The sequence below is a fragment of the Psammomys obesus genome, unplaced genomic scaffold (genome assembly GCF_907164565.1).
Source record: "Psammomys obesus unplaced genomic scaffold, mPsaObe1.curated_primary_1811, whole genome shotgun sequence".
NCBI classification, from domain to species: domain Eukaryota; kingdom Metazoa; phylum Chordata; class Mammalia; order Rodentia; family Muridae; genus Psammomys; species Psammomys obesus.
The window spans coordinates 5,257,193-5,273,229 of record NW_026596117.1 but is presented as its reverse complement, the minus strand read 5'-3'; the positions used below and the strand labels follow the sequence as shown (position 1 = coordinate 5,273,229).

General features: G+C 35.8%; 1 protein-coding gene across 1 annotated transcript in view; it reads left to right on the top strand.

Moving 5' to 3' along the window:
- Positions 1 to 16,037, top strand: part of Adgrl3 (adhesion G protein-coupled receptor L3) — a 736,167-nt gene that overhangs the window by 702,034 nt on the left and 18,096 nt on the right. Inside the window, exons 24-25 of the mRNA XM_055629463.1 lie at positions 1,448 to 1,573; positions 7,332 to 7,428. Of these exons, the coding sequence (XP_055485438.1) occupies positions 1,448 to 1,573; positions 7,332 to 7,428 (223 nt within the window). The remainder of the gene's footprint in view (positions 1 to 1,447; positions 1,574 to 7,331; positions 7,429 to 16,037) is intronic.

The following is a 16,037-nucleotide window of genomic DNA, read 5'->3' as shown; positions in this document are numbered from 1 at the left end:
ATATCCCCCCTGTTCTTTATGTGAAGGTGGAAATGCTGAGTTCACACTAAGCAAGTGTTCTGCTTCTAAGCTGTGTCCTCTCCTTCTATGACTATTTGTACTACGTATGATTTTCTCCTTACCGTGACAAAACACCTGAGGAAAGCTGCTTAAGGACGATGACCATATTTTGGCTCACAGTTTGAGATGACACAGCACTTCAAGGAAGTGAAGGCATGATGCCACACCAGGTCCTCAGTCAAGAACCAGAAAGTGATATATGCTGATTTTGCATGCCCTTTTTTCTTGTGGTTTTACTCAGGCCTGGTCCTCAGCCTGTGGTATGCGACTGTCTGCCATCCTCATTTGAACCCCTCGGGAAAGGACTTTGCAGAAACACCTCTCAGTGTCTTCACATAATTTTAAATCCAGTCACTGACAATGAAGATTAGCCATCACACCTTTCCTACCGCATATAACCATTCAAGCAATGTGATTCCTTCCAGGACACTGGAATATGTTGTGAAACAATAACGTTCACTATATCACATCATGGAAAAGTTTGTGTACTAGGTATGATAAGGTGTCCCTGTGTTGTGTTGGTTCCTGATAGTTGGGGATATGGCTTATACTCATATGCTTTGTTCAGTTAAATCTGCTGTAATAAAAAATTTTTAAGCGTGACACAAGTTTGCCCCCCCCCCCAAAATACTGGTATGTTCCCAACTTTGAAAACACAAATTATAGATGTTTGTTTATATTTTCCCAATATTTTGATATTATATTATAGATTAAGAATTTACTTATCCTGGTGGTGGCACACACCTTTAAATTCCAGCACTTGGGAGGCAGAAGCAGGAAGATCTCTGAGTCCAAAGCTAGCCTAGACCACAAAATGAATTCCAGGAGTAGATGCATATAATTATTGAGAACAATTTTTTGGAAGTATATAGAAATATTTTAAATTTTTTTTACTCTAAATCTTCAAATTTTAACTTTAAAAGAAAAACGCACAAGAAATGTACATTTAAACAAAATGCTTAGCCCAGCACAGTTCCTTTTTCTGTCTTTAAATGTTAAATTATGTCCCTTCCCCCCCTTTTTTTTTCTCCTCTCAACTTTCTCACAGTTTTCTGTCTAAAGAGCAATAGTTAAAATACTATGGACCCAGTGGGTCACTGTATAAAATTAATAAAGCTAAAAACAGTGTCTTGACAGAGTTAAGTGTGTGGCCTTCGAATTACGCTGTGTTAGAAGTGTCTGTATTTACTGAGGTTCCAGTAAGTATGAAATTTAAGCGCGGCGCCATGAATCTGTCTTGTATGGAAAATAGATAATCAACAGTTTTGTCTCTGTGGAGCTGGGAAATAATGATGTCCTTGAAAACGAAAGTTCATATAAAGTTCTAACTTACTCCCTAGCTGAACTGGACGAAGCTATAAAGAATGTTGACGTTTTCGTTGGCTAGGTACGGAAAGAGTACGGGAAATGCCTGCGCACGCACTGCTGCAGTGGGAAAAGCACCGAGAGTTCCATTGGCTCAGGGAAAACATCCGGTTCTAGAACTCCAGGACGGTATTCTACAGGCTCCCAGGTAAACGCAGCGGGCGGGCGCGCTGAGCTGACCTATTCGTTCCCGTGGTCAGTGCTAAGTCTCTGCTCACTGTGACCACCCCTACCCCAAGTGGTCGCCCCATCAAGGGTTTGGTTGGAGTGTGACTGGCAAGAAAAGGGAGGAACAAAAATTATATGAAAGTTATGCAAATGCAGCATGTAGGTGGGGCTTTATAAGGCTCCTTTCTGGCTTGAGAGCTATTCGTAAGGAAAACAAAAACTCTGAGAATATGAGATTGGGAGGGAAGCATGCTGGGAAGTCTGTGAGAAGCTGGAGCAGGGATTAGAGAATAGATCTAATCAAAATATGTTGTATACCTGCACAGAATTCTCAAAGGAAAGATTAAATTCAACAGGGTTAGATTACAAAATGTATAGTCTAAAGTCAAATCATTACTGATGACATAGAACGGCTAGAGAATGCAGAGAAAGAAATTTCCTACTTGAAATGAAGGTCACCAAAAGTTATATTATATATATATGATCCTCAAATTTATTAGCTATTCAAAGGATACGATAATTCTCAGTTATATACTGAATATATATGTAATATATAAATGATAAGTCAGAGTAGAAGGACAGCTTAGCAGTTACTAGCACTGTCTGCTTCTCCAGAGGAGCCAGGAGTGATTCCCAGCACCCACATGTGGTTCACCGTCCTAGGAGATGTAAACAATTCATCCGGGGCCTTGTAGCCACTGTGCACATCTGGTGCATAGACACACGCAACCAAAACACTCAAAATACATGAAGTAAAAAAGGTTAAAGATAAGAGTTAGCAAAATAAGTATTTAGTAAAAAAATTAGTCAGGATGTTACATGTTTGAAAATGGAATGATCCAAGGCAATGAAGAACCCCACCAAACCCTCAGTGGTATCTGTGTTCTATGCTGGACTCTTTAATCCTGTAGGAAATATTGCTAAATTGTCCTTGACTGAGAAAACTTTATAAACTTTTTGGTAAAGCGTTTGCCATTACCCCAGACCACAGTGTAGTACTGTATGAGTAATAAGTGAATTTGTGTTGAGACTGGTAATCTTCCATGGTAGAAAATATGATAATATATATCTAGATTGTTCTGAGGAAGGTTTAAATAAAGTAGATAATTTCAGTTTAAACAAAGAGTTCACTTTTCATTCATTCATTCTTGTTTTTCTTCCTTCCTTTTTTCCTTCCTTCCTTCCTTCCCCCTCTCTTTCTCTCTTTCTTTCTCTTTCTTTCTTTCCTTCCTTCCTTCATTCCTCCTTCCTTTCCTTCCTTCCTTCCTTCCTTCCTTCCTTCCTTCCTTCCTTCCTTCCTTCTCTCTCTCTCTTTCTTTCATTCTTTCTTTCTCTCTCTTTCTTTCTTCCTTCCTTCCTTTCTTCCTTCTCTCTCTTTCTCCTTCCTTCCTTCCTTCCTTCCTTCCTTCCTTCCTTCCTTCCTTCCTTCCTTCCTTCCTTCCTTCCTTCCTTCCTATGTGTCAATCTAAGGCCCTTGCACATACTGGGCAAGCAGTCTACTTGCCAAGCTGCACAGAAATCCCAGCAAATGCCGTTTATCATTGGATTTATTTACAAAGCCTAATAAATTAAGTTTACACAATTCTTAAGTTTAAACAATTATTTTTATATCTTAACAAAATCAATTCCTTTTACTTTTAAAAATTCATGTGCAAGAGAAACATATTTGGTTATTTTAACCACATCAACTGATTATAGATCCACAGCCCTAGCTAGCACGGGAACTCATAAATCAATCTTGGCCATAAACACCATCTTTAAACTTAACGGACTTTTTAAAAATTTTGAAAATAAAAATATAGACAGAATATAAATCTAATATAATACCTACTAAATTTTAACAAGTATCTTGTAACTTTCAAAATGTATCCAACTATCTTAAATATCTTAATAACGACAGATCATAAAACTTAATCCAAACCACACTAGCACTTTAATCTGTCACGGTCATAACTTTGTGTGCTTTCAGAGTCACAAATTAGGGATGGAAGGTGTCCTCACTCAGGTGGGGATCTGTGGGTTTGGACTCTTCAGTATGTGCTCCTGACACATGATTTTGAACACGAGAATAAGGACAAATTGGATTGATGCTTCAAGCAATGTCCCCATCTTGTGAATAGTGGCTTTATTCTTATCTGATAAAGTCTGCCCCTTCCCTTTCTGTAATAAACATTTCAACAGCCTTTAAATGGAAATTGCTGAGAGCCTGCACATTTTCCAGCTTGGCTGGACCTTGCCGGCTTTCCACATTTTTAGACAAATATTATTAGGGCAGGTACACAATGTTTGAGAATTTCAGTTGAGTTATACCAGACTCCTGTGGTATTTAGCAACACCTCTGAAGAATGAGAAGTGCAGACAATGCAGCTCAATAAAATGATTACGATAAGCTTCATATAAGAGAACACTATGATTTGGACCCTCATCTTACCATTTACCAGCTGTGATTTCTTTTAAAGTGAGTTTTTCTTTCTCTTTCCTTTTATTAGATAGAGTCTCATTATGTGCTCTACAAATTGAGACCCTATTTCCTTATTTCCTCAACTTTCCAGGAGCTAGGATTGCAAGTATTCAATTTTTCTTTTAGTCCGAACAAGGTTTTAATGTGGATGACTCACCCATGTGTAAAATGGGATAAATAGTAGTAATTCCTTACTTTGTCACGATTAAGCTAATGTATCCAAAACACTTAGAATAATGGTAGGTGTTCAATAAATCAGTGGCCGCTGTCATTTATTAGTGTTCTTATTACAGGGTAGAATGTCAGTAACATATTTAAGCTGTATGTTTTTCTTCACCTTTGCAGTTTAGTGTTTCTATATTATTTTCATATACCATGTGACACTACTTTTTATTAATTGTGACAATAAAACCCTACATAAGTGATATGTACTTGCATCATGTCTGATTAAAACAAACAAACAAACAAAAACAGTGGGCAGAGACATGGCTCAGAAGTTAAGAGTACTCACTGTTCTTCCCAAGGACCCAAGTTTGGTTCCCAGCACACACCTGACCTCTGACAGCCACCTGTAATTCTAGCTCGAGGGTCTCTGATTCCCTCTACTGAGCGATAGAGACACCCCATGCATGTGGTGTACAGACATTCATGCAGGCAAGACACCAATAAAATAAAAATTAATCTGAAAAATCCATTTAAAAACAAATAAATTAATTGTGACTTTTTTATATTAAGTTGTTAGATTTTTTTCTCCATTATAAAAAAAAAACTTTCTGGCATATAAACACAAATTTTACCTCAGAGAACCTCTAAAATAATAATTTCTATTATTTTACCTTTGGATTTAGAAGTATCAAGGGCTTCTTATATAGTGCCATAAATTTTTCAAATTTGGGGGATAAAATGGCTAAAAGACAACTTCCCTTATGTTCTACAACTTTAATTTTCATGTTGATAAATAAGGCTTTTTGAATAAACAGACAAAAACTAAAATCAGCTTTCAAAGCTGCTGGAAAATGAAGTGAAGAGATAATGTGAAATCCCCAGGTACACCCAGAGAGTCAGTCATGAAGAAAGGTGTTGTTTGTTTATTGAGGTTGATACTTGTGTCAACATCTGAACCGCATTCTCAATCAGAGAAGTAATTCCAGAAAAACACAGTTCAGGGTGAGAGTAGAGTTAGTAGGAGACACTTGAGGCCAAGAACACTGGCAAATTCAGGAATAGAACGAACATCCTTAGATAGCTAACAAAGTTCTCTGAGAGACTAAGAAAACTTGACATTCTGAGGAAGGATGGGAGACGAAGCCATGGGAAGGGACAAGATATGGATCCCAAAGTATTGGTGAGAGTATGCATGTGTAGATTTAATTTTTATTATTTAAGAAAGCTGAAGCGTTGGCTTAAAAAAACAAGAGAAAGGATAGTATCCACATGTAATAAGTGTTCTAGAATACTTATTATGGAACAGCAAAGTGTTTTCACATTGAACAACCTATGATAGTTCTGGCATTTATCTTTCATCATTTATTTTATTGTATTTTAGATATATTCACCTTTCAGCATATAGCACTTTAACAGTGAGAATGTAGGCAATGACTCTGGAGTTGTGAACCATATGAAATGAATGAACACCTGTCAGTTCTACATTCAGATTGGAAAGCAAAATGTCTCCAGTGTGTTTCCCCTTTGTGTGACTTCTCCTTGCACCGTCTGTATGCCTCTCACCGAATTACGAATTTTATTTTTTCATTGACTTATGCTCATTGTCCCTTCTATTTCAGCAAAATGTCTTTATTCTTTATGAATCTTTCCATAAAGTGGTACGTTATTGTATGGATATGTTTATTTCACCTCTGTGTTCTAAGATACATCATATGGTTGACTATAAGTTTTGCTGTATATACATATGTGTATGTATCTGTGCTCCATTCTGGGGATATGCCAATATGGCTGACAGCTTCTTAATGTATTTTAAGCTTACATGATTGTCAGATATTCTAAGATTAACTGCTCATAGTTTTCCAGAACAACCAGCTTGTGAGTTTGGGTTCACGGTTAGAATCAGCAAAGTTTCTTATTGAACCTTTGATTTCTGAAACAATATCTGTTGTTTCCTGTTCAGAATATCAATATTTTTTTAATTCCTAATTTAATAAAATTGTAAAACACAATAAAACAAACAAACAAACAAACAAAAATTCCCCTGGACTGAACTTTAGTTGTGAGTGATCTGCCACTTGGAAATTTGAATTTAGAAATAGAAATTATAACATAGGAGGACTTTCCAGATATCTGTAAAGCTTTCTATCATAAAAGGATGAATACAGTTGCAGTATCTACTTTAACCCCTCATAGGGGGAAAAGAGGGAGGGAGGATGGGATTAGGAGGAGGTTGGGGGGGACCACAGCCGGGATACAAACTGAATAAATTGTAATAAATGATAATAAAAACTGTAATAAATAATAATAAACTTTACCTCCCCTATCAGTGGAATTAGGGAGGGGCATGCGTGAAGAAGGGGGAGGAAGGTGGGATTGGGAGGGGAGGAGGGAGGGATTTATGGGGGGATACAAAGTGAATAAAGTGTAATTAATAGAAGTTAAAAAAGAATTCTAATAAGGATGTAAAAAAAAGAATAAACTTTAAAAATAAAAATATTTTAAAAATTAAAAAAAGAAAGAAAAGTCAGAAAGTATGTAACCTCTGAAAATGTCATTGGTCTCCTGGAAAAACTTATAGAAAAATGTAACTTCAGTATGATTTCAATAGTATTCTATGTTCCTTTGTTACCAGATTCTCGTGAAAGCCTGAAATCTTATTTTACTTTACTTCTGAAACTAAAGTTTTCTGTACTATACATCTCTCTCTGTTTAAAAGTATTATTGGTATATTACTTCACCTTTTTCACTATCCATAGTTTTAATAATTATGGCATGGGTGTCTATGAAAATACACAATGTCAGGAAATAGTATCACTAATTTTATTTCTTTTTAAAAATTTTTAATTAATTAATTTTTAATTAATTACAATTTATTCATTTTGTATCCCAGGTGTAGCCCTTCCCTCATCCCCTCTCAATCCCACCTGTCCTCCCTCTTCTCCCATGCTTCTCCCTTAGTTCATTAATTTTATTTCTGTTGTTCTCATGCCAGTGTGTTGCAAGTATATGCAAATACTAGAAACAAGACTCATACAGCTTTGAAAGAAACTTTAAAATGTGTGTGCAAAGTCACTTTTTCATGGTTTTGTCTCCTTTTCCCTTCTTAATTCAGAGCCGAATTCGGAGAATGTGGAATGACACTGTCCGAAAACAGTCAGAGTCGTCCTTCATTACTGGAGACATAAACAGCTCAGCATCACTCAACAGAGGTAGTTAAGAATGATGTTTCATAGTTATTGCTTTTCTGAAGAGTGTAGGAAGTTCTTAAGTGCATTGCTACTTATGCGTGTTCTGACCCCTGTTCCATGTAAAATGAAATATTGCAGGGCTTGAACCCTGGTGAGTGCAGCACTGTGTTCCATTATTCATAGATTTTTTTTAATATTAAATTTCAGGAAATCTTTCTCTGAGAGAAATTATAAAATGGCAAACTTCTTTTCCTAATTATATGTTATAAACTGGTGGGACATTAGCCCTCATTGGAAGCAGTGAAAACAGACAATCACATGGCTATATAGTCTGCTAAGCATCATAGAGTGCCAATTGTCCCAGGTATAAGGCCATTCCATCATCTTTGTGGAAGTAAAAATATACTGTCTAATACATAGTTAAGGCAAGATAAAAAGTCAAAATTACCTTCAGTCTTAGTATCAAAAAATATATCCAGACAATTTTGGGTATTTAAAGATCTAGGAGTGAAAATAATGTTTATAATGTTTTGTGACGGGAGAGGGGACTTTCTTGTAACACTTGTAGATAAGATGCTCCAATATCACCATTTAGACTTTGAAATGAAGTTATTATAATCCGCCATTTTGCTTGTTAGGGAATCAGTCAATCAATCTTTTTTTTCTCTCTCTCTGTCTCTTGTGTTTATGTGTGCATGTGGGTATGTGAGTGTATGTGTGTGTGACAGAGAGAAAGAGAGAGAGAGACAGAGAGACAGAGAAAGAAGGAGGAGGGAGAAGAAAGAGGGAAGGAGAGGAGAGTGAGAAGAGAGGGGGATCAGAAATAACTTGGCTGCCATGGAAACAAATGAATACAGTTTGATGTGAGTGTTGGATAGCACTTACTTTACAGTTTTATCTGGGAAGCTATCATTTTTGTGAAGTAAATTATTTTTGCTACTAACATTGTTGTTCTTGTTTTAAAGTCAAACAAATTGATCAGCTGTTTTAAGCCTGTTTCCAGGAGAGTTTTGTAATGCTATTGAGAAAGAAATTGTACAGCTATTCTGCTCTATGATTAAAAACTGTGATGTTGGAGCTCCGGGTGCCCGCACACAAAGGGCAGCTCATTTATGCAGTTACCAGTGCGGTGCCAGGACAACTGGTATGCAGGCTGAGTCTGATGCAGGCATTCACGCTTTACTCTAACCATTTTGAGGTTGGTTTTATTTGAGTCACTGAGACAGTAAATGATCTGTATTACTTTATGATAAGTAAAAATAGTGAATGGGAATTTTCATTCAAATACAAGAAAATGCATGGAGATGAAACAGCTACACTCTTATTTCCTGCATTACTAAATTTTTTTTATTCACTAGATTACGCTCATTTTGAAAGTTCCTCTCACGAAGTTTTGTTTTCAATATCGTGCTCATGTTTTCTTCATGAAAAGTTACAGAGACGTCAGTATTTTTCACTTTACACTCTAAATCATCACTCATGCCTCAATGCCCTTGAAAGTTTTTTGCTTTTTGTGTGACTGATAGTCTTTGTTGTTAAAGAGTGCCATCTGTAGAGGTTTTGCAGTTTGATCCTACAGAGGGAACTAACCTTCTCAGTAAGATGCTGCCAAAGTATCTTGATTCCAGAGATCCCAGGAGCCATGAAGGAATCGGTGCTTAGAAAGAGTGAGACAATGAAATTTAAATGATATGCTAGTCTGTAGGCCTATTGTGAGAATGGGTACACTATATGAATTAAGTTTTTCTCTAGTATTGAGATCAGATTTAATGCAAAGACACTGTGCTGTGCACGATCAGAAATAAATGCTTTAGTGAGCTATTTTTCTGACCTTAAAATCAAGCACATGACACACTAGCTTTTGTTTATTTTCTACTAATCCCCTTAAATTTTATTAACTTTGAGTATAGTGTTACGAAAATGACTATATGGGCCAAGTTGAAATAAATTTAAAGGAAATGAACCAATTTTGTATTGACTGATTTTACATGTTAGTCTGTTCAGTAAGATTCCTACTCTTTGAAAATATATTTAATGAAGCTCTTAATTGCAGGGTCTTAAAATTCTTATGACATGTAATAAGTTATTTTAGTAATGACCTAGGGGAAGGGTGAAAATGAGTGTTTGATATGACATGTGTTCGGGTTGTGATCTTTTTCAAGATACATAGTCTTCCTTTTACTCAGCAAGTTAGTGGTGCTGGAAATCACACTCTTCTTCATTTCTTGTGTTAATTTTCCCATGACACCTTTCCCTCCCCAAACGTTCCAAATGAGAAACTAGTTTATTTTTATCTACTTTTTCTTTGAAAAATTCATACATGTATGCAATGCATTTCAATCATATCCCTCACCATCTCCCTCCCACCCTTCTCTAGGACCACCTATCACCTTTCTTTCAATTTCATGTCTTCAGTTTATTTATTTTTAATGTTTTAACTTTCAGAATCCAATTAATGCTGACCAAATATAATCATGGGGTCATCAACTGGGGCATGGATAACCTTCAAGTGATCACACTCCTAAAGAGAAGTGGCTCTTCCTCACTCCCCAACCCCAGGCCATCAACTGTCAAATAGAATCTGAATTAGGAATAAAGCCTCAAAAGACCCTGCCCGATTCATCTCATTATTTTTTTAAATCTCATATGATTAGAACACTTTGAGAATTGATTTCTTCATATCATATCTCTAAAGATAGTCTTTAACCTCCTTCTTTAATCTTGTCTTATTCCCCAGGGTCATATCTTCCCTGCATTCAGGCGTGTGTAACATATTTAGGTATGTGACATCCAAGATTCATATTTCCAGATAAACACGTCAGTCACCTCAACCACATGATTAATCACATCTGTGTACTCAAAAGATTATATCCTCTATTAGTAAATAAACATCTTAGATACTACATCTTTGCATCTTCATATATTCTAACCTTCCATTCATTTTTAGGTTCAGCTATAAAATTTAGAAGTAGTGAGTCCATATCTAAGTTAGATATGCATATCTTTTTTTTTTTTTCATTGTAAAAGTGTTGACCCTTGGAAACTGCAAGCTATGGTTTAAGAAACTTTTATTTTTAACTTAGGTTTCCTTTCTAATTCGTATTACTGCTCAGTATTTCATAGGAGTATCATTTTAAATTTTGTATGTCTTAATCTAGTTTTTCTTCAAACCATCTCAGGATCTATTAAGAATGAAGTCTGTCATACAGGAAAGAAGTTTTTAATTTTTTGGGTTTCCTTTTTTTGTTTGTTCGTTTTTCCATCTCAGATATTCTTTACCTAATCAACTTGTTGCATCATATACATTGAATATATTAGATTATCTTTCTAGATATCCCAGTATAACAAACTTAATTGCTATTTCCATAGTGTTCTATAAAACCCTGGATAATTCATTGCTAATTTTCTTTCTTTTTTCCTTTTTTTTTTTTTTTTGAGGCAGGGTTTCTCTGTGGAGCCTTGGCTGTCCTGGACTGACTCTCATTTTGTAGACCAGGGTGGTTGCCTGTGCCTCCCCAAGTGCCGGTATTAAAGGCATGAGCCGCCACACCCAGCTCAGTGCTAATTTTCAATATAAAGTTTTATTCTTTATATTCTCTTTGCAAGTCTGTTGTTTGGCTACTTGTCTTTTTTAAATGTTCATTTAGGTATTACTTTGACTATCTGTATATATGAAACTATTTCTGTAAATATACCGGAGACATTTTCAAAGGCTTTTTATTTTTCCCATGTGCTTGGCAAGTGTTGCACATCTGGAAAATCTGCAGTTCTTGCTACCAGAACCACTACCAAAGTACCATTTCTGATGGCACTATACAAACTGAGAAGGAGACCTTTAGACCAGCTGTGTGGAGAATGCAGTGTTTCAGCAAAGTGTTCCTCTGAGAGGTGCCGGCATTTCCACAAGCTTGATTGTCAGCAAGGGGATTTTTTCAATGGTTTACTTAAACATTTACTATTTTGTTGGGAGGTTATGGCTGTGTTCAACCCAAACTCCTCCCAAGGCTGTATACAAATAAATCAAATTTTCTCTTCACTCTGTATGCTGGCACTAGTGGGAAAGTAGTGTAGTCATTTTTCCACTCATACCTCCTCATCATCTCTGCTCAGGAAATCTCATCTTGAACAATTATAAGATAATATGATCAACAGTAACTGAAAATTGAGTTTAATCCAAATTTTTTTCTATATCTAAATAGAAATTAAGATTCTGAAATTAGATTTTATTATGTTTTTGTTACCACAAGTATTATAATTACATTTAGTTTTCCTTTTATTTAATTAATTAAATTGAGTTCGGACATTTTTGTTTATAATCAAGGTTTCCAAGCCAGCTCCTCCAGTCTGCTGGGTGTTTCAACCCTAAACTTAGCCTGCAGTAATTTCAAAAACATGCTTCTTCTGAATTGGGAATTTTTTTTTTTTCCACGGGAAATGGCTTGGCTAATGTCATAGGCTTTTATTTCTTCCTTACTACCTTCCTACCTTTGTTTTGTCACATAAGTTAATGTGACCTAAATGTTACGTATGGCGATCTGACCAGAAAGGCTCTAGTTCTTTAAGCCACACTGAATCGTTTCATGCTTTAAGAGTGATCTTTACATGTGTAGCACTTCTTTGTTCATGCAGATAGTTTCATTTCATGGTTCCGAATTACATTCAATCTGCATAAACACTCTTAATGCATGTTTGTAGTCAGTAAAATTGTGATGGCTGTGAACGTCTATTTATTTTCACAGGTTTGTAAGGACACAGATACCTACCTTTTAAAAGTTGACCTGACCTCCTAGCAGCATGTCTGGTGAAATGGGGAAAGATTGCCGCCAGGGAGACATTTACGAGTGCTGACTTGATTCTGTAGCCTCACACAGGAGTTCTAAGAATTACACAGTTTAATTCAGTGACTTCTGGCAAAGGGCTTAGTCTCTCAGAGCCCTTGGAATAAGAATGTAAATGGAATGAGAGCTGATTCTTGTCAGTGTCTCAAGGAAACAGACATTAAAATTCACTGTTCACTGCTCAGCATTTCCTCTCCTTTTTATTATCCAGAAAAAGGTGGAATGAATGAGTTGTTTCCCTAAATGCCAAGTAAAACAAATGGTGATAATTTACCTAAGATGATACTAGCTTGGAGATAGCTAAAGAAGAGAGAAAGAAAAGAAAGAAAGAAAGAAAGAAAGAAAGAAAGAAAGAAAGAAAGAGAAATTAATAACTGAATTGTCCCTTATAAATTAGAAAAATGTAAATGTAAATTAATTCTATGTATTCCTGTTTTCCATTTTTATTTGAAATTATATTTTAGTGTCAACCAAGTAAAGATAATGTATTTCTTCCTTCCTTATATTGTGATATAAGCAAACACTATCTCCTGTTTACTTCCAAACCCATGCTACCCTCCAGAAGTTTAGAGAACACTGGTTCAATTCAGACAGCCCTGCTAAATAACGATTGTGTAGAGAGCAGGGATGTGACTAGACCTGTTTTTAACACACGTCTTCTCAGGGCCCCCCTTGTCCTACTCAGGAGGCTGGTCGCCGAAGCAGAAGCAACTTCACGATAAATCACCTGCTACCTCATCAACATTCAGGCTTCTAAACATATTTTGTTTTTATGTTCTTAAAGTGAATGCAAATGAACAAATGTAAGGGGCTTTTGACTGCGATTAATGATTTATATAAATTAAAGTTACTAGGGCTAAAACAGCACACACATCCAGTGCACTTTATTAATATCAGTAAATATGATTTGATTTATGTGCATAAAATAAGTGATATTGCCCCAAAGCCTTGCTGTTCTGAAGGATTATAAAATCACTCACTGTAAATATTAAGCAGCTCCTAATACAATCTGACATCTACTTCTGAAGTTTGCAAAACGATTTAATAATCTGCTTATGGTGGTTGCAGGACTTCATAAATCAGAACAGCATGCTTAACATACGTTTGTTGTGAGCAAGCACTATGAGGTGCAAATGAGTATTCTGGGGCATAGCTCAGCTCTTCCGCTGTTCAATTTATTCTAGTATCTTTGTCATTTCTATTACCACTATGGCAGTGAAGACTCTCTATGTCACTTTCTTCCTTTGTAAATGTCATCAATAAAAACCTAAAAGAATTCTCTGTCAGAAATCAGGTTTGATAACCAGGTGCAGCGTAAGTACTGATTTTAAAAATGAGAAACTGACTCTAGTAAAGGAGTCATAGTATTAATATGATTCTTGGTTCAAGGAAGCCAAATGCACTCAGAATGAATGCCGCAGCCACTGGCAAAGGGAAGTACGTTGCATATCACTTCCAGTCCATCAGGGGCAAAGCTGTTTGTTTTAACGTGGCTGAAGCAAGGAGAAAGTTGACTCAGAAGCCCCTTCCTCTTTGCTCTGACCTCTGCCCTGTGACATAGTTCCATCATAGAATTTAGTCTCACAGAAGAGTGTACAATAGTGAGCATTGAATGGACTTGTTCTTTTTGTTGTTGTTATTACTGTGCTTACTTTAAGCTTTCATAGAACCCTTTTACACAGAGAGAGTTCTCTACTAGTGGCTAATCAGCTTATTGTATTGTCTATCTCCCTCCTGAAGTAAAATCAGGCTAAAGTGAGATACTTTGGTAAATTGTTAATGTAAGTGCTGTATAGCCTTTTTATTTACCTTTTAAATCTTAGTCTGGGGAGCTGGAGAAATGGCTCAGAGGTTAGGAGCACAGACTGCTCTTCCAAATGGTCCTGAGTTCAATTTTCAGCAAACACATGGTGGCTCACTGCCATCTATAATTAGATCTGGTACCCTTTTCTAGCATGCATACATGCAGGCACAATGCTGTATAGATAATAAATAAATCTTTTTTTTTAAAGAAATCTTATTGCACTTAATTTAATTTTCTAAAGGTATAATTTGGATTTTTGTTTTAGGCATTGCCTTTTTAATTTTTTATTATTTATTTTTTTAAGAGTTATGTTGCAAATGCACACATAGGAAATGTGTGACAGCCTTTTCTTTAAAGAAACAATTTGTGTATTTGAAGTTCTATGTTAGCCTTTCAGTGTTGTGGTGGCCCAGTCCTGCACATTGGAGACTGATGTTGGTTCATCACCTAATATGACAACTAGACATAATTTTGGAGTAAACAGGAATTAATTCTATTATATCACAAATTAATATGTGAAGGGTGACAGATGATTAGGAAAAATACTTATTAAATAAAGGTATAACTTGTAATACCTCTAATTATACCATATCCAATTAAAATAGTATTTATTAAATCATAAACAAAGGCTTACACTTCACTCTCGCAGTCTAACTTTCGGTATACCAAGGTTATATTTGATAGATTTTCTGATGACTTTCATTTTGTTTTCTTCATAATTGATCATGTTAACGATGTGGTTACTTTATTACACAAGCTACCCAGTATTATAGAAGGCAAGATATGACCCAGAAGGTCATTTGTGAATTAAGAAACATTGGAGAGGATTTCAGGACAGAAGGAAGAGAATCAGTCTTGATTTAAAGAAGTAGGAACAGTATCTCTTGCAAGATACTCGGTCTAAACATAAATGTGGTGGTTTATGCTAACATGTAAACTATGTCTCCTGAAAAGGAGGATATTCAAAATTCCCCCATTCTTGAGCACTTTCTTCAATTCATATTTCAGGGATACTTTTGAAAATTGCCATGCACTGTATCATATTTCATTACTCCATTTTCAAAAAGAATTGTTTTCGTCCATTTCTCTAACCCTCATCTTCCCCACATCCTGTGCCTCCCTAATGTCATCCCGTCCCTGAGTTCATGTCACCTGTGTCCCTTTGACAGTCACATTTCCAACTCTTTCCTTTCTTCATGGTGTCTTCTTTAGTTTGATAACTTGTTCTACACTGACACAGCTACAAACCTACATTGAAAACCAGGATCCACATACAAGAGAGAACATTGATTTGTTTTTTTTTTAGACATATGTTTTAGGTATTGCTTTCAGTTTTATTCAGAGAAGACCTTTTGAAGGTAATTTTATATAAGTTATGTAATACAAAAATATCAAAAGTAGATCATGAATTATATGAAAGAGCTTTATGTTCTTGACTTTGATGACAATTTTATATTGTAAGAAGTCATACTTTTATTTGGCAAAAATGTCCAAAAATATGAAATTTCAAGTTATTCTTTGTGAATAACTATATACCATTTTCAGATTATCAAGAATTTGATGACCAGAAAATGAACTGGTTAGTTATATCTGCATGCTGGAATCAATTTTTTTTAGTAAGTTGTCTTTATTAAAAAAGAATAGACTTACTGCTATTTTCTTTAGTTATGGAAAGTCAGCTTGTTATCTTCGGTTTAGCATGCTCTTTTGTAAGTGCTTAGCCCTAATTTTCAGGTAAATAGAATATATAAATACTTGCTTTGACCACATAACATCAGGTTTAGAAATGAGTGACTGGCGGGGCATGGAAAGAGACATCTCTTATCTCATCAATGCAGTGTCCAAGAGCAGAGAATTAGGAGTAGCAGATCATTTCAGCGGTAATGAAATTACCTGAAACAAAACAAAAGAAAAATATTTTTGTCACACCTAAGAGCAGCTGCTTCTTCTGTTGTGAAAACGCTTCATTGAGAATTCTGAGTTACCTC